Here is a 25,042-nt window from a genome sequence, read left to right as displayed (position 1 = left end):
CACGCACACACACACACGCACGCACGCACGCACGCACACGCACACACACACACACACACACACACACACACACGCACACGCACGCACAGGCTTAAACAAGGCGACTTCTTGCAATACGCTAGACACATTTAAAACAGGCCTATGACGCCAACTGGTATGGTGTTTCTTCAGCTACCTAGAATACGGCAGTTGTAGTTACGTGATTGCCCACAAATGCGGCATTGGCATTTTATTTTTGTCATAAGAAACATGTTTGTTTAATACAAGTTGAAACGTAACAAACTAAACTCGTAATCCTACGTGCCGCTCCAGATGTCCGTCCTAAGGGATTTTAGCCATATGGACGCACGTCTGCAATCCCACGTAGCGCTACGCCTCATAGGCACTAGCCTTGCACGTCGTAAAAAAAAACGACCTCCGTTCAGTCAGCTTTTTAACCATGGCGTGTTTAATCGGCGGCGTACACCAACTGTTGCCATTCTTCTTTGCGTAAACCACAGACAACTATTTGCGAAATTTTGGTATTAAAGTTTGGCGACCACTAAAATATAAATGCATTTTATACTGCAACAAAACTCACCAGAAAAATTCTTCATACCCCCAGTTAAATTATTGCTCGGCATCTTTTTCCGGGCGAACAGGCAAAACACAAATAGTTCAGTAAATGGCGACACATGAAACACACTAGAAAAACTGATTGGTTGAAATACACGCAGCCAATTTGTATGTAATGAAACATTTGCCTACAGCCCTCATCACACCCCTTCTTCTAGGCTGGAAATTTAAGCGAGCCTATTTAACCTGTCTCAAAGCACGCGCTGCGGTACCATTGTCAACAAATAAATTCCGCCTAAATTGCTAACACGGCCGCGGTTTTGTGGGTGAACGAAATATACATGGGGGTGCTGAAAAAACGACTTGTTTTAGCCCCGTCTCAAAGCCGGTTTGCGGTACTCAAACAGACATCCCCACCGTCAGTAGAGTAGGCCAGTTACGAGGTATAATTAGACATTTACCCCGCATTCCAAGCGTTCAAAATGTGTACTTACCGGCTTGCGTCCCACAGGGTGTCACAAATGGCGAGCTGGCACAACGGTTTTTATGTACGCCTGGGCAACCTGCACGGCTGTTATCCACCCCTGTCCGTCGTGCCGCAGAAATTACGTTGCAGAAAAAATGAAAGTAAGCCTAAACCAGCCTCGTTAAGCGTAGCATAAAACGGCGGACACCCGGCGTTTCGCTCGAGCGGATAGAGGCGGTTCGCATTACGCAAGGTTTGTTGTCTCTAAGCGTCCCCGTTGCTGGGAAGCGCTCCTGCCTCTCGCTTCTCGGCCCGTTTCCCGCTTGGATGGCTGCCCGCCGTTCCCTGCCTAATCCACATGAGTCCATGAACGTAACGACTGCCACAAATTTGCCCGGCATAAGGACGCTCCTCGCTTGTTTTGGGAGGGAACCAGCTAGGTTATGTAACTGCCACTGCGGTGTTCGCGTTAAAGTATGTCTCTTACTATTCCCACAGTGGGATGGGGTGAGGAGTTCTTCATGGTAATGTTTACGAGTTAGCCATTTTTTAAGAAGAAACAAACTGTAGCTCTTTCAGCCCTTGAATTGCCATTTCGAGCAAAAAATGTTTTTCCAGGGGTTTTCGTACATTTTCGGGCTTCAGAAGCGTAGAAACAAAAAATTGAGCTGACAGGGCAAGTATTTACTAATTCACAGACATCACAATGATTTCGGTCATTCGGCAAATAAAATGTTTCCTTCTAGTCAAAAAATCTTGTTCTAAAGAGCTACGACACCTTCAACCTACAGAAAAACAAACTGGCACTGCAAATATTGACAAATTTATGGACATTCTCACAAAATAATATTTCAGTTTCCTTGCCCTCCCCGTCGTCATATTCTGTGCCACTGGAGCTTCTTCTTTTTCATAGCCTCCAGCTCCGTGCAAAAACAACAATGGTGATGTCTATCGTAAGATGCATACTTGAAGAACCCTTGCCTAGAAAACCCGCAGTTTTGGTTTTGCTCCGAAGGCGTTAGAGGATATTTGTATTGCGTTGTCAAATGACGGCACCAGGGCTGAAAGGACTAGATCCATTTAGGCTTGATCAAAAAGATGGAATCAGTCAAATATCTATGCCAGACCGCTAGCAGAGTACAATATGTGGTTGTCGTTATCATTATCAGCACGAGTTTATAGCCTTTGCCGCATTGCATAGTTTCGTCGCATTCGCATAGTTTTATGGCATTTTGACAGTTGTAGCATGTGCGGAGTTTTTCGATGGCCACTCTGACATTAAAGGCCACTGAAATTCAAGAAGCCTTAAGTTAATAATTTATGATACTTATCGCCTTGATGTAGATGGATCAAAGACTGGACGCGTCGGTTGTTTGCATGGCAAACGCCGAAGGACAAAATGCAAAAATAAGTGGACATTCCTCGCATATATAGACAACCCGGCAGGTTGAATATATTCCGCCGTATTTCACGACGGCATGTCTTGCATAGAAGCTACAGCTAGGGAATACCGAAGACCAGCTTCAATTTATTTTTCTCAGACGACCCGGCTCGCCTTTGTTTTGAGTCAAAGCACTGTATTTAAGGTGTGAATAGCGCAACCAAATACTACAGGAAAGACGCACATGGATAGAGCGCTAAGACTCAACTACTCGTTTATGAAGAGCACTTTTTGATAAAACCATCGTTCACAAAACAGAGCTAGCTAAAGTGCAAATACGTTAAATCAGCACATGTGTTTATCACCCGATGCTTGAATACATCTGCCTGAAGCTGTGGAATTTTGTACCCCTTCAGAAATTCTCTGGTCGATTGCTTTTTACTTGCAAGCAACATATTCTAGTCACAAAGCAGAATCACGCAGCCACAATTGCAACAATAGAGGTGGATGTGACCGTCCTGTGCCGCACGTTATAGGTCTATTCCCGTAACCTGCAGTTCATGAAGACAGTGATAAGACCCTATCTGCATAGAATTTCTCACAATCTCAACAACACTAGAAGACACGCCAAAGCCAGCGTTTCGGTTGTGCCGAAAATACCACTGCATCTCTGTAAACACCGAAACCGAGTTGTTTAATAACCTGAAGGAAGTAGATACCATAAACAGTTGGCATCATGCGCAGAGCTCCGGTATTCTATACTGCATTCTGATCCGGTTTAGACAATACGTAGGACAGACCTGCATAACCTGCATACCCTGCAGATTATAACGTGCAGCAGAAGCAAGGTCAGTTCGGCCCTTTCTGTCACGATTGTGGCTGCTGTCTGCGGCGTTGTTAATGCTGATGACTTCTTGTTGACCAAGCTGTTATTTATGTTCTTACGGCGAAAGCTTTCTTACTGGGACCACTGGCGTCCTGTAAAAAAAAAACTATTGCATTTCCCACTATAGTGGTTTGTCGAAGGACAAGCTCTCATTAGATGTCGGGATGCACGGCGCATGCGTGAAACCGGGCTTCCCTTGTATCAAAACGGTTACTTAAGAATCAAGTAAAAAGAACGGTTCTAGATATGACAATGCGTGCATCAATCATGAAGATTTAGCGCAATAGTTTGCCGTTGTCTCCTAAACCACGTGTCGGTATACAATTAGATCATTCTTAGATGCGTTTACTTAGTACGCAAAAAACCGTCGTCTACTTAGTACGCAAAAAACCGGTTCGTTCTTCGTTTGCGATTCGGGTCTTTGAAAGCTTTACGATCGATTGGGCGCATTTTTAGCCAAGGTTTTGGCGCATTTTTGATGCAGTTTTTACGTGAGAAAGCTTTTGCACTACTAACAACCTTCGCCCCATATCTTGACCTCCTACATAGAAAAATTGCTAAAGCACATCATCAACAACCGTATTTCCAACTATCTAGAATCTAACAGCCAATATCATACTAGTATGCTGGGTTACGCTCCACCTTCTTCCCACAGGATACCCCTTTTCAATTCCAGAACGACTTTATAGAACAACCACCTACCAAAGACAAGTCTGCAATACCGTCACTTGACCTGCACAACGTTTTAGACCACTTGTCACAAAAGGCGATCCTCGCAGCCATCAGCAACCCCGGTCTGGGAACCTGATTCGACAACTACATTCACGACGTCCTTCACCAATTCGACCCCGTCCAATCCACACGTTTCCAATTGCCTAATCTCTGATGTCCCCAAGGGGCAGTGCTCTCACCACTTCTTTTTAACATTACTCTTATTCCATTTGCTCGCCAGCTACTCAACACTCCCGCACTTCGCAGCACCATTTGCACAGACCGCATCACCCATTGGGTGCCACGTGGCAGTGAAAACCAGATAGAAGACACCTTACAAGTTGGGCTACACCACATCCTCACTCTATTCACCACCATTGGCCTAATATGTTTGGCCAGCAAATCTGCCGTACTCATCACGACACCTCAAAAGCCTGCCGTTTCCCCCAACCCCCCCCCCATATGACCTTTTGCGAATGGCGACCCCATCGCTCACCTGACGTGCTGGGAATTTTGAGTCTGAATATCACACACAGCATATCTGCGCTATCCATATAGCCCAACAAATACACAGCCGAAACTATCCACCTCATCAACCGTGTTTCCAACCGATAGTACGGCTCAACGGAACAGGATCGGCTACGTTTAGTACACAGCTTTCTGATGACCCGCATACTCTGCCAACTCCCCTACATGCACACCACACACACCCTGGACCCCCTGGAAACATACGCTCTGGATGCCATGCTACTGAAAGCATATTCCGCGGCCTTGTTCCTCCCCTGGAAGCCCCTACCCATCGCCAAATGTCACTAGGCATGCATAACACTATCCCTGAACTTTTTGAGGCCAACCAGATAGCCCAACTCGCCACACCCTCCACCACACCCAACGGGCCATTGCATACTCCAAATCACAGGCATACACCCCTCACAACACCCGCTACCCATACCACGTCCCTCGCAACAGAAGAGCCTTCATCCTAATCAAACCGCTTCTTGGCACGTGCACTTCATAATCCACGCCAACCGTCCAGCAGCTTGGGCAAGTCACTATGCAAAACTCTACATCCCTGACAAACACATCCTGTGCGTAGATGCAGCCTAATACCCGCACAAACCGGCACATTCCCTTGCGGTTATCAGGCCTGACATTACCGCCCGATGCCCACTGCCACCATCCGCACCTCATGTGTAACTACGGGCAGAGGAAGCAGCCATTGCCCTTGCGCTCTCCCGTATCTCCACCCCAGTCACCGTCCTATAAGTCCTATAAGGCTCGCAGTAGACAATACGAAATTTCACCGAATGTTCAATGACCATCGCAGCCCTCAAAAAGCTCCCTCTACCCCCCCCCCCCTACCGCCCTTGTGAAACTGGTGTGGACCCCGGCCTACAGCGGCATAGTGCTAACGAGGCAGCGGACGCACATGCTCGAGCTCTTACTTCCCGGGCCGCTGTTTCTCGTACAAGACGGGCCTTCCGAGGACGAGACCCCCGGGCCTCCCCTCACTTTTAGGGAAATTACCCTTCATTACCACGTCCTCCGCCGTGCTGTATCACCAGCGCACCCACACGCGAAGCTGCCCACATGCGGCGGATCCCACAAGCACACACGTTCCATCATGGTACTCAACTAATACAAACGCATCCACATAAATTGCACACACCCGACAGCCCCAATTGCGGTCAGCTGGATACTCTATATCACTCACTGTTTGTGTGTACTGCTGGCTCATACTCCCCGCCCTCCTTATCCCACTTGGAGCAGGCCCTGGGCAGCTCCGGGGATTCCAGCCGAGTGCTGATCTCCTCCAGCGCTATGGCGGTCGCGGCGGACCTCTGAACCTCCGTCACACCCTCGCTAACTTAATTTTTAAATAAGGCCTCTCCCTTACGCTATCTGTCTCTCTCAGTTTTATTTAGTAATCTATGGTTAAAGTTCTTATGGTTTTCTTGGCTGGAGCAGAATTTGTCAAGTACAGGAAACGTAGATCATTGCCAAAAAAGGACAAAATTTTTACCCTCACCCTTTCCAAACTGGGTTCAAGGAAAACCGCGTAATTTAACTAACGTCAAACAAACAGAAATACCTACCAAGTACACCGGTACAGCTTACTTTTGAGTTAACCCAACGCACCGTCATAAATGTGCACCTGCGCTGTATGCACTCCCGAAAATAAAAGTGCACTACTCTGGAGGAAAAAAAAGTGGCCAGGGCGGCTGTGTTGTTGCTCATCCGAATTTTACTTTTCCAGTTTTTTTAAGCTGGGTTAAAAAAGAAAATCGATATTTCGTTTTCTTTCTTCGAAGACATGCGCACATCTACCCGCGGTGTGTTTGCAAAGCTGCCGACAGCACTTTACAGCGACGTGCGTTGCCTGACGTGCGTGTTGTCCTCATCGCTGCAGTTGCCCTGTTTTTTTTAGCATTGCTGTTCGTCTCCACTGCCTGGTCAAAGCGTATTTTGGTAGCGGCTTTGAGCTACGACACTACAGCGCATGTTTCCGCTTTTGCATGGCATGTACGGGGATACTGATGCGTTGCTGATGGGCGGCCAAACAGTTTACTGGCTTTGTGTTGTGGGTTTTTGTCTTTCCAAGTACTAAAAACTTGTTACGGTCACGTCCGTGGGCAAATGGTCCAATTTTGGTCACGTTGAAAAAAATTGAAGTTTGGCCGGGGCTCCAGTGCCATGGAAACGTCTTTTGGAGGGGTGGGGTGGCACAGTTCTGGGCGTTGCGTCCTCACCATCGCGAGCGCAAAAAGCAGATCATCACCTTCTGACAACTGACACGGCTACGTTTAAAGTTGCGTTAGACCTGATAATTTCATGCAAGAAAAAGCTACCTCAGCATTGGAACGCGTATCTTCTCAAGTTGTAACAATTGCGAGATGTTATGACTCATAGACTGACAGCAACCTGTGTTTCTTTTGTAACTGGGAGCCACCCCAAAAGGTTGGGCAGTGAAAGGCTCTGAAGTGCTACATGTATGCGCAGTCTCTTACATATCTGCAGGGATCAGCGTTAGATTGAGAAGCAAGAAAAGTTGCTGTAATAAAGGATACATAAAGTGCACCCGAATCAGAGAGCAACAGAAAATTTTACACGGGAATAGAAAGGCCGCGTGGAGTCTTAGAAATGGTACTGTAGTTTGTTTCAATTCAAACCAGGCACGACTCATCAGACCCAAATAGACAATAATTCTACTGTGAATTCAGAGCAGAGCCAGAATTATTACCTTTTACTGCATCCAAATACGGAACGAAACCACAGAATAGTCGTTTCTACACGTATCTTAAGAGGCCGTAAGTAAACTTTCTTTTTCGACAGCTATGCTGTTTAAGCTGAGGTTGGGCCGGCGATCATGCGCTAGAAACGTTCCTCGAGCAATGACATCCTCTCGCGCGCCGTCACTGCTCGACCTTAGAGAACACTCTTCCCAGCAGCTTTCGTGGTGTGATGTCCCGTGCGCTCTTCTCCTCGCTGGTTCACGAGCGCTAGTGCCTCAAGTCGGACGCACAGACAAGATCACGCCACAGATGCCGAGTTCGAAAAACCGCTTGCCGTTTCCGGCCGCTCTAGAGCGCGCTAACGTAGCCCACTTTGGGAGAGATGCGAAAACCTGGAGAAAAAATGATCCGGGCCTGCGAGTCGGGGAGAATTTTCAGCGGCAAGTTCGAAATTCCATGTGTGGTGAAACAGCCAGGACTCCCACGCAGGATGAGATGGGGTGACAGAAGGAGAGCGTCAGTTCAGAAGACGGGGAAGTGTGGCGCGAAAGCCGCTACGTACTCGAGAACGGATGCCACACCTTCGGTGCAATCCCTAATATCGCGCCAGTGAAGCGGCGGCAAAGCTTCAGCAAATTGGAAGAGATCCGGAGTTACGAGCTCGCGAACAGTGTACACTATTTAATGACCGAGTGCTGATTGCTCTTTGGGGGGCTAACGAAGACACCACGAGAAAACCTGACCGAGTCTCCAAGCATAACCTCGCATAAACTTAGCCGAGGCAGGAACAAACTAGGTGGGGCCGCCAGCTTCCCTGTTTGTCCAGTCTTCACGCCACTAGTGCGAAGCATCCACCAGTTTTTTATTTGAACGTGCATTTGATTCCACAGAAGACACAATTATAAACTTTGGTTTCTCCGAGATCACCTGTTCGGTTGCAACAGTATATACTAGCAGTGCACAAAGAGAGAAATGTGTTGCATGAATGCTTGTTTTTCTGCTGGTGCCAATAGGCGTAAATTTTATTCTCTTCAGGCTATGTGTGTCAACTGTGGTTTTTTTTCACAAAGATCAAAGCCGCAGACGCTGAATGGTCGCTGCCTCTCGGACACTGGGGCTGTTGAGCAATGCGACGGTACCTCAGCGACAAGGGTGTCATTCAGTCCCTAAGCTATGATATTGGAAAGTTTAAGGGGTTGTCTGTGAGATATAAGGGCTGCGCATGAATATGTATGTGCATTTCACTAACATGACCATATAAGCAAAAGTGGGTTATTAAGGTGCACAACGACCTCGCAACACTAGTCTCTGACGCAATACTAGGGTGTATACAGACCGGTAATTCCCCAGCAGTCGCACCGGAAATAATTTCGCTAGCTGAATTCACATGTTCTACTCGACTGTTGTCACTGCCTAATCCAAATCTCTATCTCCAACACATGTAAACGACAGATTCCCACCGTGAAAATGGCAAACCCCTGAAGCGACAATGGGAAGCTGTGCGGACAAACCCAGTAAATTTACCTCTACGGGCCTTTCAGTGGCTGCTCCACAGCAAGCGCTCATGGCCTTAAAACAGGGCTAAATCCATTATCGATTCGGGTTCTCAACAGCGCACATTTAAATTGGTCTAACGTCTACTATGAAAAAGAAGGCTCCTAGTGCTGCACTTAATTCATTGTCTGACTGCTAGAAGACAGCGAAGCACGGTGTCATTAAAAGCCTACGATCAGAAAAAAAGCAATTTAACATCTCGCTGGTACGACACCATGAACGCACGCATTGTCATTAAGGAGCCAATGGTCGATAAGCCTGACAAAGTTTCCAGCCATCCTCCTGAACTGGAGTTTAAGCTTGATATGCTAGCCTAGCGTTTGCCGCAAACATAGAAAAGAAAACCTGGCCGGGGGAAACAGATAACCCAATTTGGTTTTTACACAGGGAAAGGGCTGGGTAATTTCTACACTGCCTCTACAATTCGAGGTGTGCCCTTCAAAACTACGTGCTTAAAACAGTCTGTCTGTCTTTTCCAATATTCAGTGTGTGCGTAATACATACATACATACATACATACATACATACATACATACATACATACATACATACATACATACATACATACATACATACATACATACACATACATCATCATCATCGCCATCATCATCAGCTTATCTTCGCCCACTGCAGGGCAAAAGCCTCTCCCATGTGTCTCCATTTACCCCCGTCCTGTGCTAACTGCGTCCAGTTTATCCCCGCAAACTTCTTGATCTCATCTGCCCATTTAACTTTCGGCCACCCCTGCCACACTTGCCTTCTCTAGGGATCAACCTGTTACCCTTAATGACCAACTGTTATCTTGCCTTCGCATTACACGCCCTGCCCACACACATTTCTTCTTCTTAGTTTCTACTAATATGTCCTTAACACCTGTTTGTTCCCTGACCAACTCCGCTCTCTTCATGCCCCGCAATGTTGCACCTGTCATCTTCCGTTCCATTGCTCGCTGAGTAGTCCTCAATTTAAGTTCAACCCTCTTAGTGAGCCTCCAAGTTTCTGCCCCGTACGCGTGTACCAGTAAGATACAGGCATCATACACTTTCTTCGTCAGGGACAATGCTAGGCTGTCATTCATTATCTGAGAATGCCTGCCGAATGCACTCCACCCCATCCGTGTCCTTCTAATTATCTCTGCCTCATGGTTTGAATCTGGGGTCACTACTTGGCCTAAGTATATATACTCGCTTACCACTTCCACTGCCTCGCCACCTATCTAAAACCCCTGTGCTCTCCCGAGGACAGACATACATACATATATACACATACATACATACATACATACATACATACATACATACATACATACATACATACATACATACATACATACATACACACATACATACATACATACATACATACATACATACATACATACATACATACATACATACATACATACATAAATAAAGGCTTGGGAGTGGACTAGTTGGTGTTTTAACATCTCCAAATGCAGAGGCCTCACTTCGCTTGTTTATGTGTAATTCTCCCTGTTCTACGTTTTTGTGTCAGGCAGCGCACCTCTGCACTTCAAGATGATACATACATACATACATACATACATACATGCATACATACATACATACATACATACATACATACATACATACATACATACATACATACATACATACATACATACATACATACATACATACATACATACATACATACATACATACATACATACATACATACATACATACATACATACATACATACATCAAACCGTCATTTCTGCGGCCATCTCCACTACGAGTTCATGAACTGCTAATAATGTAGCGGTACAAAAGATAAATGTCAAACGTTGACCCACGCCATATATATACGTCGTTTACATTGAAAATGCATATATTGAACTTGTCGGATTTCATTTCCACAGAAGTCATCGCCCCTGCGGGCTCTCTCGCTCGTCGAGGCTGTGCTTAATTTAAGCTTTCCATTTTGACAGCCCCTTTATTCGAAAAAGCTTTAAAGTTTTGGGGTAACATTCTTTTCCTTATGAACTGGGGTATTTTATTCCTCAGAATCTAAACAAGGATAAAGAGAACGACTGACAAGGCTCCAGCGCGGCATAAAATACTGAAAGCCTCACGTAAAGCTGAACGACAATAAAAGGAACGCCTGATATGTAGATTTTGGTCGCAAGACGTCCCTGGGCATGTGCGGCTTCTGCACTTCGCCTATTTATATGCACTTCGCCTATTTATGGGTGAATTAAGCTGAAAATAAAAAAAGCGACCAGATAGAATGGCCTCCTTGCAAGTTGTGGTCTAACGGCATTAGCGAAGGAATATCTTTCTTCATTCTTTTTGAACCTACACACCCAAAGAAAAGAATATTTATTCGACTTTAAAAAAACAAAACAAATAAACATCAAGGACGCGATCGGAGAAATATGATTATAACCAGGAGACGGAATCCATATCCGCAGTTAGGCACAACGTTCTGAAATTAGGGTTGTTAAATCATTTGTACTCATTTGTGACCCTGGTTCAATGTTCTCTTCTAAGCAAGATGTTTACGTTTCAGGGTGCAGAGAACATTTTTAGTGTGCCCTTCTCCATTAAGTGTATTTGCATAAAACTTAGCATGAGAGCGAAAATTCAATCTCCTGAAAGCAATATATTATTGCAACGTTTGCTGCTTCCCCTGCTTGTCGGCAGGTGGGTCAAGCTGAGTCAAATATTCACTGTTGGGGCTGACTGAAGTAAGTGTTCAAGCTACGATAAATCTGTTCTTATTCAAGTGAAACGACATGTAAAAGAGGATGCTTTAAGTTAAAGTTTTTGGTCCGTTGGGCTTTTTCGAGCACACAATATCAGCAACATGACTGATTTCTGAAAATGCTTTTTTGGGGTGCTTTGATGAGAAATGCAAAAAATTATGGTCCCTCCTTCACTGCCTATGACGACACCTTGGCTGTGTTTGTAAAAATTCAATAAGAGCATCGAATGTGAGAGCTAGGTATAAAAAATATAGCTTTAAAAGGAACCTCCCAGGCGTAACTTGTTTTTCAGTTAGTGATAGAAGCTATAGGAGATCCTTTCGAGTCTCGTTTAGGGCACGCCAACCATCTTCGTGAACACTTGGGGAAATGCACCCTTTGTGCGCGACCGTTAGGCTCCTACAACACAAGTCCGCGTGATGCCAATTGTTTGAATTCCCTTTCAGAAACTTCATCTTACGTAGAATTGTCTGTACTTGAAGCAAGTGCACGGACAAGTAGAATATAGTCGAACGGAGGAATGACTGTTGCCGTCGAAACCGCTGAGCTGCGGGCTGCACTGAAAGCATCAGGGGTAACGTGTTTTGCACCACGTCAGGAGCGGTACTTTTCCAAAGAGCAGCAGCACAGAACAGTTTATCTATCTACTCTTTTTTCAGTTATATGACGCCGGGGTGGTGGTGGCCGGATCTGTGCGGCCTAAACAAGCCGACAAAATATGCTGGTCCCACTCGGGCGTTCAGCGTGAACCACGGTGTTTCCGCAAATTGCTCAAGGTTCCCCCTACAGTTCTCAACTTCGGAACCTCTTTTGTTTGTGTGCTCGCTTAAGTTATGTGGAAAGTGACATAAACCTTCACTTGCACTTGCACTTGTTTCTTTTTATGTCGACTCCATGAGCGCCGTTCTTGCGCATTTATAATTTATTTTGCGAAAAGCCAATTCATCTTGCCCTTTAACAAGAAATAACACGCTGGTACTATCGGTTATGTGCTAATGTTTTGCCTTAAGTGTGTTTAAGGTTTCCTTTGAGCTAAACAATCTACACATGATTGAGGCATCCTATCAGTACTAGTGATTTCTAAAGATCTTTCTCGCAGTTATTTCGTGTCAATGGTCTCTGTTAAGGTTCATTGAGTGTGTGGGTTGAACGCGCAGATGCAACACAGGCGATGAGGCGCGCCGTAGTGGAGGGCTCCGGAATGTATTTGACCACCTGGGGATCTTTAACGTGCGCCGAAATCTCGTACACACGAGCGTTTTTACTTTTCGCTTCCCTCAGAAAAGCGGCTGCCGCGGCCGGGAATCGAACCCGTGACCTGGTGCTCAGCAGCACAAGGTCTCTGTTAAGGAAGGAATGATATCGGAACGCTGTAGGAACCCTCGGGAGATCAAAACTGCTTCCAAAAAGTGACACGAAAAGGTGACGGCAATCTTAGGGGCCGCAATATGCTTTGCACATAGAATTCAAGCATGAGAAGAGCTGGCTACAAAACGTTGGGATAAAGTCCTTAGGTAACATTAAAATTCACAGAGGATTTTTTTTATTTGTACGAATTCAGAACTAAATTTTGGTAGATGAAGTTTAGTCAGGCGTACGCTTACTCGTTCGTTGCACCTGTTGGTATAATTCTGAACCATCCAGCCGTCATACTGAAGAGACAAAACACCAGACCCCGTAAAGTAGGCACTGCGTCAAAATTATGAGGAGCGTTGCCGTGGCTTAAGAATACAGACATCCTAGAGGTAGGATCAGGCTGTGGTCTGGAACTATGCCAAGTTAAGTTTAGCACTAGCGGAAAACAGTACTTGACCAAGGACACATTTTTCTACCGATTACGCATGCAAGTTTTCCTTTCGTAGTGTTTAGTTAAGCGCAATCGCTACTAGAAGTCTTAACATGGTGAGAAAATGAGCAACGCTGGTGACTCAAGCGACATTATGTTTTGTTTCCAGAATTGCGTGCACATTTAATTAAAACCTTTAGGGCTAACTTGTTACTGCATAAGTGCAGTATCATAAATTAGCAAATAGCAAGTGAATATTCATTGTTAAGGGGGCCACAGAAAAAAGAACTATATGGGTTCACCCAGTGCACCAAAAAATAAACTTGCAGTTGAGCCTAACTTACCACCCGGCGTGTTCCTGTTGATGATGTAGCCATCCACTCGTTGCCACGAGGTTACAAAAACGTGGTCCATGAGGTGCTGAGGAATAGGACACTGTAGGAGGGCCGCGTTTCCAGCGATGACGTGCTTGTCTGAGAAGCGCATCTCGTAGTTTGTATCCAGAACTGCGCCAGAAGAAAGGGCAAAGAGTATAGTGTCGTTTCAATCCTCCTGCTTGATATGCTCCGTATCAGGCAGTAACAGAATACAGTTTGAAAGAGACGTAGGGTAGCAACAGCTATCTTTATGCTTACTATAAAATTAAATTATTCGTGTTTATTTTCTCCGGAGTAGCACGAACTAGCAGACATCGCGGCAATACGTTCAACAAACGCATTACTGGTTGGTAAGGTGACATACCCCAGCATCCTTCTATATAGCTGTTGAGCACCCAAATCGTGGGTGGATCTTGCGAAGAGTTTGTTTTTTCATATTCCTAGTGTAGGTAGGCGTAAGACAGTGGTAAAACCTGAGATATATGACAGCGTCAGTCAACCTAACAGTTCTACAGTCAAACGTTGATTTAATGTCTATTCTTACCAATCTGGTAATTCATGATGCCAGCATGGCCAGGAATGTTATATAGGTTGAACGTTTCCAGTGCTGCAGGGTCGTATGGCGTGTGGTGCACGACGTGTCGTAAAGCAACATTCACAACGCGTGGGCATTTCAATAGAGAAAAAAACGTTCCGTTTATTAAGGGACCTTAAAATACATTATTTTCTCTGTTCTCTTTTTTCGTGCTAGTGCAGTTCTGGTGCAGCGGGACACACAGTGCCACATATTGAACAATTATTATCCGACCAAGGACTCAGCGATCCTACTATATTCTTATTTGTCGTTGACGGCATATAATAGCCATGAGTGGCCACATGCGCAAAACAGCACTTTGTCCTTTCTCTGAGTCAAGATTTACCCAAACAATGAAGCGACGCCGCGGTGTAGTCATTAAAATGTCAAAATAGCCCTTCTGTAGGACAACGGAAGGTAGTCAGACGAGATTGAACAAGGCACACAGGATAGCGAAAATGCACCAATTTACAAATGTATCCCTGCGACCTGCAAACATAAACACGAGAAAAACTTTCCCAGATGTGCAGAGCTGCCATGTCTTCTTTACAACGCCTGTGAGGTGCTGTAAAACGCAGCTTACAGAACTCCTGCCTACTATCAATACATAGCCGTCTACCGAATAAGTACGGCTACCATAAACGGCTTTACGAGGCTTGTTCTCTAAAAACTGTCCCCAAAAAAACGTATACCCCGATTGGCCGCTAACAAGTCTAACTTTTCGCCGAATTTTTCTTCTTTTTCATAATTCCGCAGCGAACACAGGAGATATAAATGTTGTTGAATTTTGGCGGCGGTCAGTACACTGAGGGAAGGGAACGGCCACGCCCATATGTGTTCGTTAGCATAAAGCTCTGGTCTTTCGAAGTTCTATTCAGCCTATTATATGGAAGTGTGCCGCAGTTGCAAATCACAGAGAAACGTGTTTTGTTTCGTCCACTTCTTGGACTGCAGCCAGGTTCCAGGGTAATTATAATTTAACGGCAGTGAATTAAATTTCGCTTCAGAGCAAGCATTTCCGTCTACAAATTCTCTCACCAGCTTTCGTATATGCAGCGAATTCCGATATGAGATAAAGCAACCTTGTGGGCGAACACTAAAAACTGTAATATCAGACGTATCTATGAAGCTTTGGCATTAAGACTCTTTATCCGAATGCAGAAGGGGCCTTTATGAACGAATGCTAATGGAAAAGTCATTTGGCTTCAGACCCTGCCCGAAAGTTTGAACTGGCTCGGAACAGTTTATCTATTCGGAAAATGCAAGTTAGAATGACCGCCATCGTCATTTGCTTGCTCATTTTACGCAATTTTTGGAACGACCCTACTAAGCAATGGTGTATGTTCCAATAAAGCGCGGAAATGAACAGTGCTGCCGGTGTGCTCAAACACAAGAAAACTCATTAGGGTAAGTAGGAATACTTAGTCCCAAACACGCATATCGGATTACTGCGTGAGTAAGAACGCATTATTCGTTTTGCTCCCTCCGTTCGATTCGATATTGCAGTTCAATTTGCATCGTCTCCACGTGCCTCATGTAGAACACGCTTGTCGAAATGCCTACTGGGCAAAGGGTAATGGCATATGCTCAGTCAGTCGACGCTGCTAAGGCGCTGTGTTCGACCCGATTGCTCATGATGCTATGACCGAATGTGTGGAGGCATAGTTCACCAAACTGGGCCACCAGGTACAAGTTTCTTGGCGGTGGATTGGCGGAGTATAAACCCGCTTTACGATATCGCATTTTGAGAAAATTGAGAAAGTAACAGTGGCAAAAAAAAAAGTGGCGAAAATAAAGACCTCACGAACACTTCGCCTTTTTAACCAGAACTGCCCAATATTTACTCAGAGATCGACCTCACTCTTTGCCTTTCCGTCATCTTTCTTTTCAGTGGACGACAGCAGTACTGACTCTGGGTCGTCTTTTCATGGCGCCTTAAGGTATACAAAAGAATACCGCATTTATGGAACTTCGTTGAGTGCCTCTCTGCCCATCAGATATGAACAGTCGACAAGAAGTTTTTATTGATTGGGAGCTGGATACTTCCTGCGCCAGCGCCATTTATTGCCACGCGTATGCCCACGGGCTCGACTTTGATTACGCAAGTACCGTGCCAATAGCGCTCCCAATTCTGAGGTCCCTGCTGTTCAAGTTGCATGCACGCAGTCAAAAATGCGAGGGTACATATAGGCGTATATATTCTTGCAGCCTGCCCACTTGCTAAGATCAAATGACCCAGTAAATGCTCCGGTATAGGCACTGAAATGACATAAAGACTGCGAAGAACGCGGGAATGCCATGCATTTTATCTCGGATGTTAAGCCCACCAAAACTGAGTTTGTGCTGTTTTCGTCTCGCTTTGTGCCACACACGATTCCATTGAGCGTACCGAGGCACATTGCAAAGCTGATCGGAGTTGTTGAGGTACTTTGCGACAAGTATGCTCCTCAGTGTCTGTAGGGTCAAGATACCATGTGTATGACTGTGCAATAAACGACATAGCACATACCACAGGACACCTCTGTTAGAGCAACAGCTAAGCCCATGAATTTGTTTTCAGGCGCTCTCAGATGAACATTCCAAGTCAAGAACGCAAATGACAGAGACGTAACTGCCAGCTAAACAGCTTGTAACCATATACGCGGCAGCATATGTCGGCGCATGGCGCAATACCCCTGTTTTGCATTTCAAACGTTTTGCCCTATGCCCAATATGACTCATTGCAATATCCATCAAGTAAACTAAACCCCCTTGTTCACTTTTTCGGCTGGTAAAAGGCAAAATGTGCGGGAAGTCAAATCAGCAATTTAGTTAAGAAAAGCCGTTTGCCTGAAACGGATGTGACTGTTGTGGATGGAGAGTGCACGAGGACCGCACATACCACCGCGTTACGTGCGGGACCCTCCCCTTAAAATTTCGCATACGGAGTGGGGATATTGTGCGCACAAGGAAGAACGTTTCAAGGCATCCGCGTACAGTTTCTCCAGACAGGCAGCTGATTCGATAGATTGAAAATTGGCGACAAATCTGCTTGCTTAGCTGAAAACATCGTCGCTACACAGAAGTGTTCTTTCGCCCATGGCAGTAAACGGTGTCCTCACGCTCTTCCTGTCCTCTCTAAAGGCTCTTATGATGATTGCCATTGAGGTTTTTTCAGTTCGCAACTTTGGACTGTTCGCGCGCCACCTATCGGGATTTTCGTTTCTGTGGTGCTCGGCGCGGCTCGAGCTGGAACTCTTTTGTTTTTGTGTCGTCTTTCTCGCCTGTCTTGGACACCACTTTTAAGGCGTTTCTTTTTCATCTTGTATCGTAAGAACCAATCCTTCGTGCATTCTTCGTTAAAAGAACACTGGTAGTATTGGTCTCATTGGTCGTATTGGCCTCAAAATACACCTGAAGTTTCATTTGCGTCTAGTAAGTGGACATGTGTGACCTATGGCAGCAGTTTTAGTAGCTTGAAGCCGTCGTTTCTATCCGTACTTTGTCTTTACGCATTCTTTCAACTGTCCTTTCCGGGTGGTCAAGTCGAGAGCCAGAGGGACAGATTATAACTTTCACGTTTAGGTGGCCCGCGAAAAAGTACCAACCATCTTTTTAAACGTTTGTTGAACCAGCTTTAGATCAAAGGTCGGGACACCTGCCTTGTGTGTGATTTTTCCTTTCCGGGAAACCAAAGAGGCGCTGCCTCCGTGTGCTTTGGTCAACACACAGCACTTGGCGGAGGGGTCGGAATAGGTCAGCCGCTGCGCCGACTGCCCATCCCCCTCACCATTAACGCTAGTTACGTTTCGACCTTCTCATCACCCTTTTGCTTTGAGTGGCGTGATCCGTCGTACCCAATGGGGACGTAAGCCCGGCCCATAATCACGCTTGCCGGGAATGGGAGCGTAAAGCAGGCGCATGGCGACGAGAGCCTGGCTCATACCCGTGTTCACAGCAACATGACGCGTCCGATCGAATGGGGAAGCTAAACGAGTCATGAAGGCAAAATACAACTTTGCCCAGTAGCCTCTGGTAACTCACCAAGCTCTATTAACATCGCGAAAGACATGTTTTGGCTAAAACGTGGCAGAAACGTTGAACAACTGACATTTCCCTCTAAAGGTACGTATTATGGGCAGGACTAAAGTTATATGAACCCGCACTAAATATAGTTATCCGTGTGTTAACTGTGCGTTAAAATTGAAGTGATACGACAAATTGAAATAGAGGCCCGACCACAATTCCCAGTCACGTTTCTTAGGGGTGGCTTAAGTTGGTGGCCACCAATCGCACAAACAAGATTTCGTGACGTCATAGAGAAACCGCGGGAAGTACCGAGGGATTCACTACTAGTTCATCTCTTTTCATTGTTATCTCGGTTATTTGTTTGAAGTTGGAAATAAAATTGTTGTGATGGTTACCGGGACAAGGAAGCCGCTATAATGAAGCAAACTTTTATTTTGCTTTCTGGCCCCTCTAAGCCGCCGCATACCTGCGTTCCAAGTAGACGAGTGTTTTAATGGCAGGTTTTCGCCTCAATTTTTCAACTACGGGGATCTGATGGGGCGCCTTTTTTCCCATTTTAAAAACCTAACGTTGGACTCATGCTGCGCATTAAAAGTCATCGACGGCTTCTTTGCACCGAGGATATTGCAGACGACGCAGGCGAGATCAGAGTAATACTGGCTAGCAAGCACACCGATAAGCAATTACAGAGAAATGTCGTTGACAACAAGGCGGATCATACCAAATGTAAATGGCTGATTGGGCACACAACCTATATATTGCAATTGTCCGCCTGCCATCTGCCATTTTTACAGCGCAGCTCTTAAGCGCCCGCTCTTGAGGTTTCGCGTCGTCCGTGGCCCTCGGCCTTCTTGCAACCGAGATAACGTAGCGGATACCGAAGATAGAGCGAACAGAAGTGCGGAGGTGAAAATCACGGCGAGTTTAAAGGTGAGTGCGGTGTGTCTATCCCGCGCGAGACATGCTCCCCGGTGGCGACACGCTATGAGAGAACACGACAGTATAGCGGGCGCTGTCTCGCGTTTGCTGATGACGCGATCACTTCCTGAAACGTAGCAGCTAAGCCCCGTTACCGAGAAGACTGCAGTTTGCGCTGCGTTCAAATATCGCATTAGGGATTGTCGTAATCGTCAGCCTTTTTTTTTTGTTGTTGCTGTCTCCCACATACCACCCAACAGATCGTCAGTGGTTATGCTGGAATAGAAATTACAATATTCCGCCATGACAATGAATCTCACTGGGTCCACATTTTCGATACTATGGCCGAGCAGCTTTGAATTTTAGTTCCCTCCTCAAAATATTCTGGTATTTGCCACACTTTCGTTGTGGTAGGTTTACAATATTGAGCTACCCACAAAATATGCTTAGTCGCGAATATTTGTGATAAAGCTCTTCCCTTACATTCCTTGCCTTTTGTGTGCTGCTCAACTGCGTCGGTACGTTCCCCGTGGCCTTCTACTAGGCTGCTTGGGGCTGAAACGTTTTAACCAAGCGGTAGTCACTCAGCAATGAGCGAAATCTCACAGGCTTTTTGTTGCCCAGGATCTATTTTATGTTCTCATTTATTGGGTTGGTGTTCACTTATTTATTTCCGTGTTTTTGTGTTTGTATTGTTGGATGGGTTCAAAATGACATCTTGTCTGCGCTGTTGCCAGGAGCCTGAGCATTTTCGCAAAGTAAAAAAATTTGCCGGTTTTTTGTGCATGAATCACATCTCCCGAGTAATATATTTGCTTCGCCTCCCTAAAAATTGCCCCAGTAATTCAAACTTTTTATTTTGATGTAAGAGCAGAGCCAAAGAAGCGTTGACCGTCTCAGGCGGCTGTAAGATGATCCCTCATGCACCCTCCTTCCACGCGACATTTGATGCGGCGTCTGCGGCCTCGTCCATCACGTAGCATGGCCTGAATTGCCGTCAGAGACCAATTATGTTGCGCCGCCTAAGGAAAACAGGCTACGTAGTTCTGGCTCAAGTGCCGGCACTCGCTCCCTCGTTAGCGGCGAACGCCAAATATATCTGCGTAATTGGAGACCGGTTTTTGTTCACTAAGAGGTGTCCAGCATTTCCTGTCGTTGAATAAAATGACAGAGGTACTTCTGTGTTGTAATATTGCTTTTAGCTTGAACATAACACCACCTCTTCCACTCAAGCACAGGAGGCAATTTGAGCTGTGATGAAAATGGGGAGAAATATGAGCACCGTAATATGGATGCATTTTTTGTTATATTAAAGAGAGTAGAGAAAAAACCATTTCATGGTTCAAACTTTTTATACAGTGCTCTTCGCTGCTACTTTGAAAGTGTTGGAATATCTATTCATCGATTATATTAATGGTCTTTAGTGTAATTGTGCCGTATTTTTATCATGAAACCTATGGAGCCTTTTTCGTGCAGTAACAATTTTCATACGTTTATTGTCACGAAGAGACCAAAAGTTTAAGTTTGATTTCTTGAATTTATGATAGGTTTGAATGGAGAAATTTATTCGTGTTACTTCCAGGGTGTCGAACCAGAACCGAACCGAAGCGGAAACCGGAACTGAACCGGTATTTTTGCCGGAACTGAACCCGAACCCGAACCGTTATTTTTTGGCCTGCTCAACCCAAACCGGAACTGAACCGAAAAAATAAATAACGGTTACCGGTTTATGCCGAAATGGTTCGACCCTTCGTTGTTGATATTCCACAGTCAATGCAACTCAGGCCTTTTTCTCTTTCACGTACCATCAACTTCGTCACCGCTCAGGCACTTTCCCCTCCAGACAATTGAACACTATCCCGCTCTATGTAACAACAGGGGAAATGAATGAGCACCAATGTAGCAATGGTCTGTTGCTGCTGGAAGCGCGAGCGTAGTGCAAGCTCACGAAACGAAATGTCATTCTCGGCAGATTGCAGGGGATGTAAAATGACTTTGCCCTTCCCTAGCTGCGACTTTATTGGAGCAATCAGGCTGCAGGATCGCACCGCTGCGCAACAGCGAAAGCCCGCACCCGATGTGTGCCAACATTTTGCATTTCGTAATTTGTTGAAAAGGTCCGACAGCTGCAAATTGTTAATACTTGACAAGTGTGACCACAGGAGCTGCTCAGTGGCTAAGCCGTTTGCCGCTGACGCAGTTTTGTCTCTTTCAGAGCTGCTTTTTTTCGAAAGTGCACTTGTACTGACTGCCCAACTCGCTACATTACTTCTACTGCTACTCGTTCCGGAGGGGGTACTGCTGTGGACGAATTAAAGAGCGTCTACGCATAAAAGTCCCATTTCATGCTCAGTGCGTCAAATTTCTCTTTCATTTTCTAACAGCATATTCTGTTATAAGATTCCGCAATGTAGCTCACGGAACGATGGCCGGGGTCAAGCGGTACGATGACACACTGATTGTAACGCACACATCCGGTGTAACTATCGCAAAAGGAAGTGCAGTGGTCAGAGCAATAATGCAGTGTCTGAGCTTTAACTAGAGCTTACTTTTAACAAAAGTGTGGCTAAAACATTCGATAAGGTGACAGCTAACAAATTATTCACGGTAACCAAATAATGTAATTAATTGGTAGTATTTATGTGCCTGTTGTAGGATTTTTATGTTTTGTTACAAATATAAAAAAATTGCGCCATTGGTATTAAGCGCTGGGACTTGAACGTGCCAGTACGCAGGCCTAAATTTAAGGCTTCAAGGTTAACGTGATGGGCGATTCCATAGCGACGATTGCGATTCAACAAAAAAGGAACGGGCAGAAAATATATCCCATCTTCATATCTCTTGGCGGTGGCTTTATGAATATTCACTAGGACAACATGAAGTCTGGGCGAAAAAGTAGGTGGTAAATCGTCGATACTTCATCTGTTTTTCGAATATCTCGTAATTGTTTAAAGTTTGCTTTGCAAGTGCGCCCGAGCCCTTTAGGAACAGAGCAGCAATTTGATTTTTTGTTTGTATTTTGATTTAACTGTCGTTTTAAACAACTAAATGTTTTTTTTTTCTAATTTCAGTTATAATTCAACTCATCGAACCGGTTCGCGAACCGGTTCGGCACGTGATTTTGTCGAACCGGAACTGAACCGGCATGAAATGATTTCGCCTGAACCAGAACCTTAACCGAACCGGTATTTTTTTCAGTTCGACACACTGGTTACTTCATACCCCGATACTTTCCGTGCTGCTTTCTTAACGCAGTATGCACAGGGTGAAATCGCCTAAATATTTGGAGACTGTATTAAGAGGAAGGCTTAGAATTCAGCAAAATGAACAAAGTTGAAATAAAGGAAATAGATGGAAAGTAGAGGTTTCGGGAGTGCACGAAAAGAGGAAATGGGCAGGACATTGTAAAGTTTTTAATTTAGGTCTAAAAGGCAGAACATCTGGGTTAGATAACTTTACTCACCGTAATGATGTCTTCCGCACCAGCTTTGTGCACGCCCTTAATTTATAGCTTTCCCGACACCGCAAGTTACCCAGAGTAAATTTTATTAGGTGCCGTCATAAGTAATTGGAACAAGTGTTCCAATAACTTAAGCGCTCAACTCAATAACATAAGCACTCAACTACTAGAGAAGACAGCTGCTCAGGCAATTATCTGTACCCACTAGTGTAGAAAAGCAAAGGTGACTATATATTTACTGAGCCATCAGATTTGCGCTGACTCCTAATATGTACTTGGCTCAGGAGATCAGCTTTCCCCTTTGCAAACACTACCCGAGTGTGAGCAAGCTGAACAAATATTAAAACAGTTCGTTGTTGAAAAGAAAGAACCTAAGGCTTTGGCGCAAATAAAACTATCATCAGTCCAGAGTACAGCTATCAAAACACCTTGAGGGACTCTTGTAGTTTATGAAATTTGCGCGTTTGAAGGTGTTTTTGAGCCCGAAATGGGCACATTATGAGCATTACAGCGTGTAAACACGTTTTTTCCTATCTTACATACTTCTGTTATTTATACCAACGCCGCTGACAAGAAATCAGGTCCGGCCTACCGAATGCGCCTCTCCGCTGGTGACGGCGGAGAGGCGCCTTTCCAATCCGGCCGCAGCGTCGGCCGTGGAGCTGACAATTAGTGAAAGACATCAGAAAAAAAATTTCTACGATAATTTCAAGGGCAGTGCTTTGCTTTTTTGAGGCTAGACCAGGTAGCTTGAAAACTAAGAGTTCTGTGTAGAAGTATGCAGAAAATGATGGGGTATGTGTGGTCCGCGAAGCCCTGGGGTTGAAGGGTAGCACCGGGGGAGTTAACTTTAGAGCAGTCCAGGCGGCTAAAAGAAGATTAGAATCTGGTTGACGAAAAGCAGAGCGGGAAATATTGCCTAGGAGAGCTACCGCCTGTAACAAAAAAAAAAAGTATTTTGAGCCTGCCCTAAGAGCATCGCTGCAATTTAACTAAGAGTATAAAACATAAATATATTAGTTTCTTTGGTTGAACAACACGTCATTTCCCCGTTATAAAGGGGATAACGTTAATAATCATCACCATCACCATCATCAGAACCGCGGTGGCTGCCGGCGGCTGAAGCTGCTTTGATGCGCCATGAGGTACCCACCTACACGAACGGCCGTTGGTGGTTACATCGCAATTTTTTAAATTATGCGATGATTCCTGAGCGTCCCAGAGTAACCGGCATTTACAAAGTAGACACAGCGCTGCATTCCTTTTCGGCTTCATTCGCTGCATTCCTTTTCCTTTACGGCTTTTCGGCTTGGCAGCATGCGGCGCTTTGAAAACGTCCTGCAATGGGTGGTTCATATCTTCAACAGTTTTTCAAGGATCATGCGTGTGATATTAGGCGCGACATGATGTTAATTTATAAGAACTCAGATGTGAATTCTTTTTATTGATGTTTCACAAACAGCGCGATCATTCGAAAATGAACACAAAGACCACAGTTTTTTACTGCAAAGCAGTATATGTCTAACCCCCCCAGTTTTCGTTCCAGTGTCATCGATTTACTCGGCGCCGCTGCGGGGCTCCTCCTCACCACCGCTGACACGTCTTTCACAACTATTTCCCCTCTCGCCTCCACCGATGCCCCTGTGGCAAGTTGCGCAGTCGGCAGCTAACGGTGTTAGGGTGGTTATCAGGTGATTACGAAAAATATATAGAAGCATGGATGGGCATCAAAAATGCACAGACCATTACTATACTCACTTATATGAAATTTGTGCGCAGTGCGAGGTGCAGTCGTCTCGGTCACAGCGCATTTTTGGTGCGTCGCAGGAGGTGTTCGCGTGATCAGCGAACGCACGGCGACGTGTGCTCCTCTGCTGCTACCACGCAGCGCGCCGCTGCCGCCGGCCAGTATGTTGCAAATCGTGTTTGAATCGTGCAAATCGTGACCTCTCGCGCAAATGTCACGTGGTCAGGATTAGCCCAGCACAAGGGAGCAGCGAGCAGGTTGTTTCAAATCGTGTTTGAACCTCCCGCGCAAGCATCACGTGGTTTGGATTAGCCGAGAATGGAACAGCGTGTGGGGAAAGTGTCAGGGTAGGGCGCCCCTTGGTGGCGACGCATGAGACATGTGTGACGGAAAGGCAGTGAGAAACATGACGCCGTAGCTGCAAGTGTCGTACTCTACCTCACCCTTCACTAAACGCTCCTCTCCGTTTTTTTTTTTTCTTCCGTCGCTCCTGCGCCTGCTCACTACGCGGACATAAACCGACACCGGTCCCGCGAAGCCCAGGTAACGGCTGCCAAAGGGCTCCCCCCTGAAACGACCGAAACCCACCGCCGCCGTTTCCGCTCAAATTCCAGTTCGCCCCGTAGCTGGTAATCCTTCCCGGTCGAATAGA

The 25,042-nt window shown here is 45.6% G+C and overlaps 1 protein-coding gene across 2 annotated transcripts in view; it reads right to left on the bottom strand.

Annotated features, from left to right (window-relative positions):
• LOC144175017 (cell adhesion molecule Dscam1-like) overlaps positions 1 to 25,042 on the bottom strand; it is a 285,594-nt gene that overhangs the window by 119,402 nt on the left and 141,150 nt on the right. For both annotated transcript variants that reach the window (XM_077704026.1, XM_077704025.1), the window contains exon 2: positions 13,651 to 13,812. In XM_077704026.1, coding sequence (XP_077560152.1) covers positions 13,651 to 13,792 — 142 coding nt within the window. In that variant the 5' untranslated portion in view covers positions 13,793 to 13,812. The remainder of the gene's footprint in view (positions 1 to 13,650; positions 13,813 to 25,042) is intronic.

This window comes from Haemaphysalis longicornis, unplaced genomic scaffold (genome assembly GCF_048455015.1).
Source record: "Haemaphysalis longicornis isolate Haplotype H1 unplaced genomic scaffold, Haemaphysalis longicornis Haplotype H1 scaffold_3, whole genome shotgun sequence".
In the NCBI taxonomy this organism is placed as follows: domain Eukaryota; kingdom Metazoa; phylum Arthropoda; class Arachnida; order Ixodida; family Ixodidae; genus Haemaphysalis; species Haemaphysalis longicornis.
The sequence above is the reverse complement of the archived record's forward strand: the minus strand, read 5'-3'. Positions and strand labels throughout refer to the sequence as shown.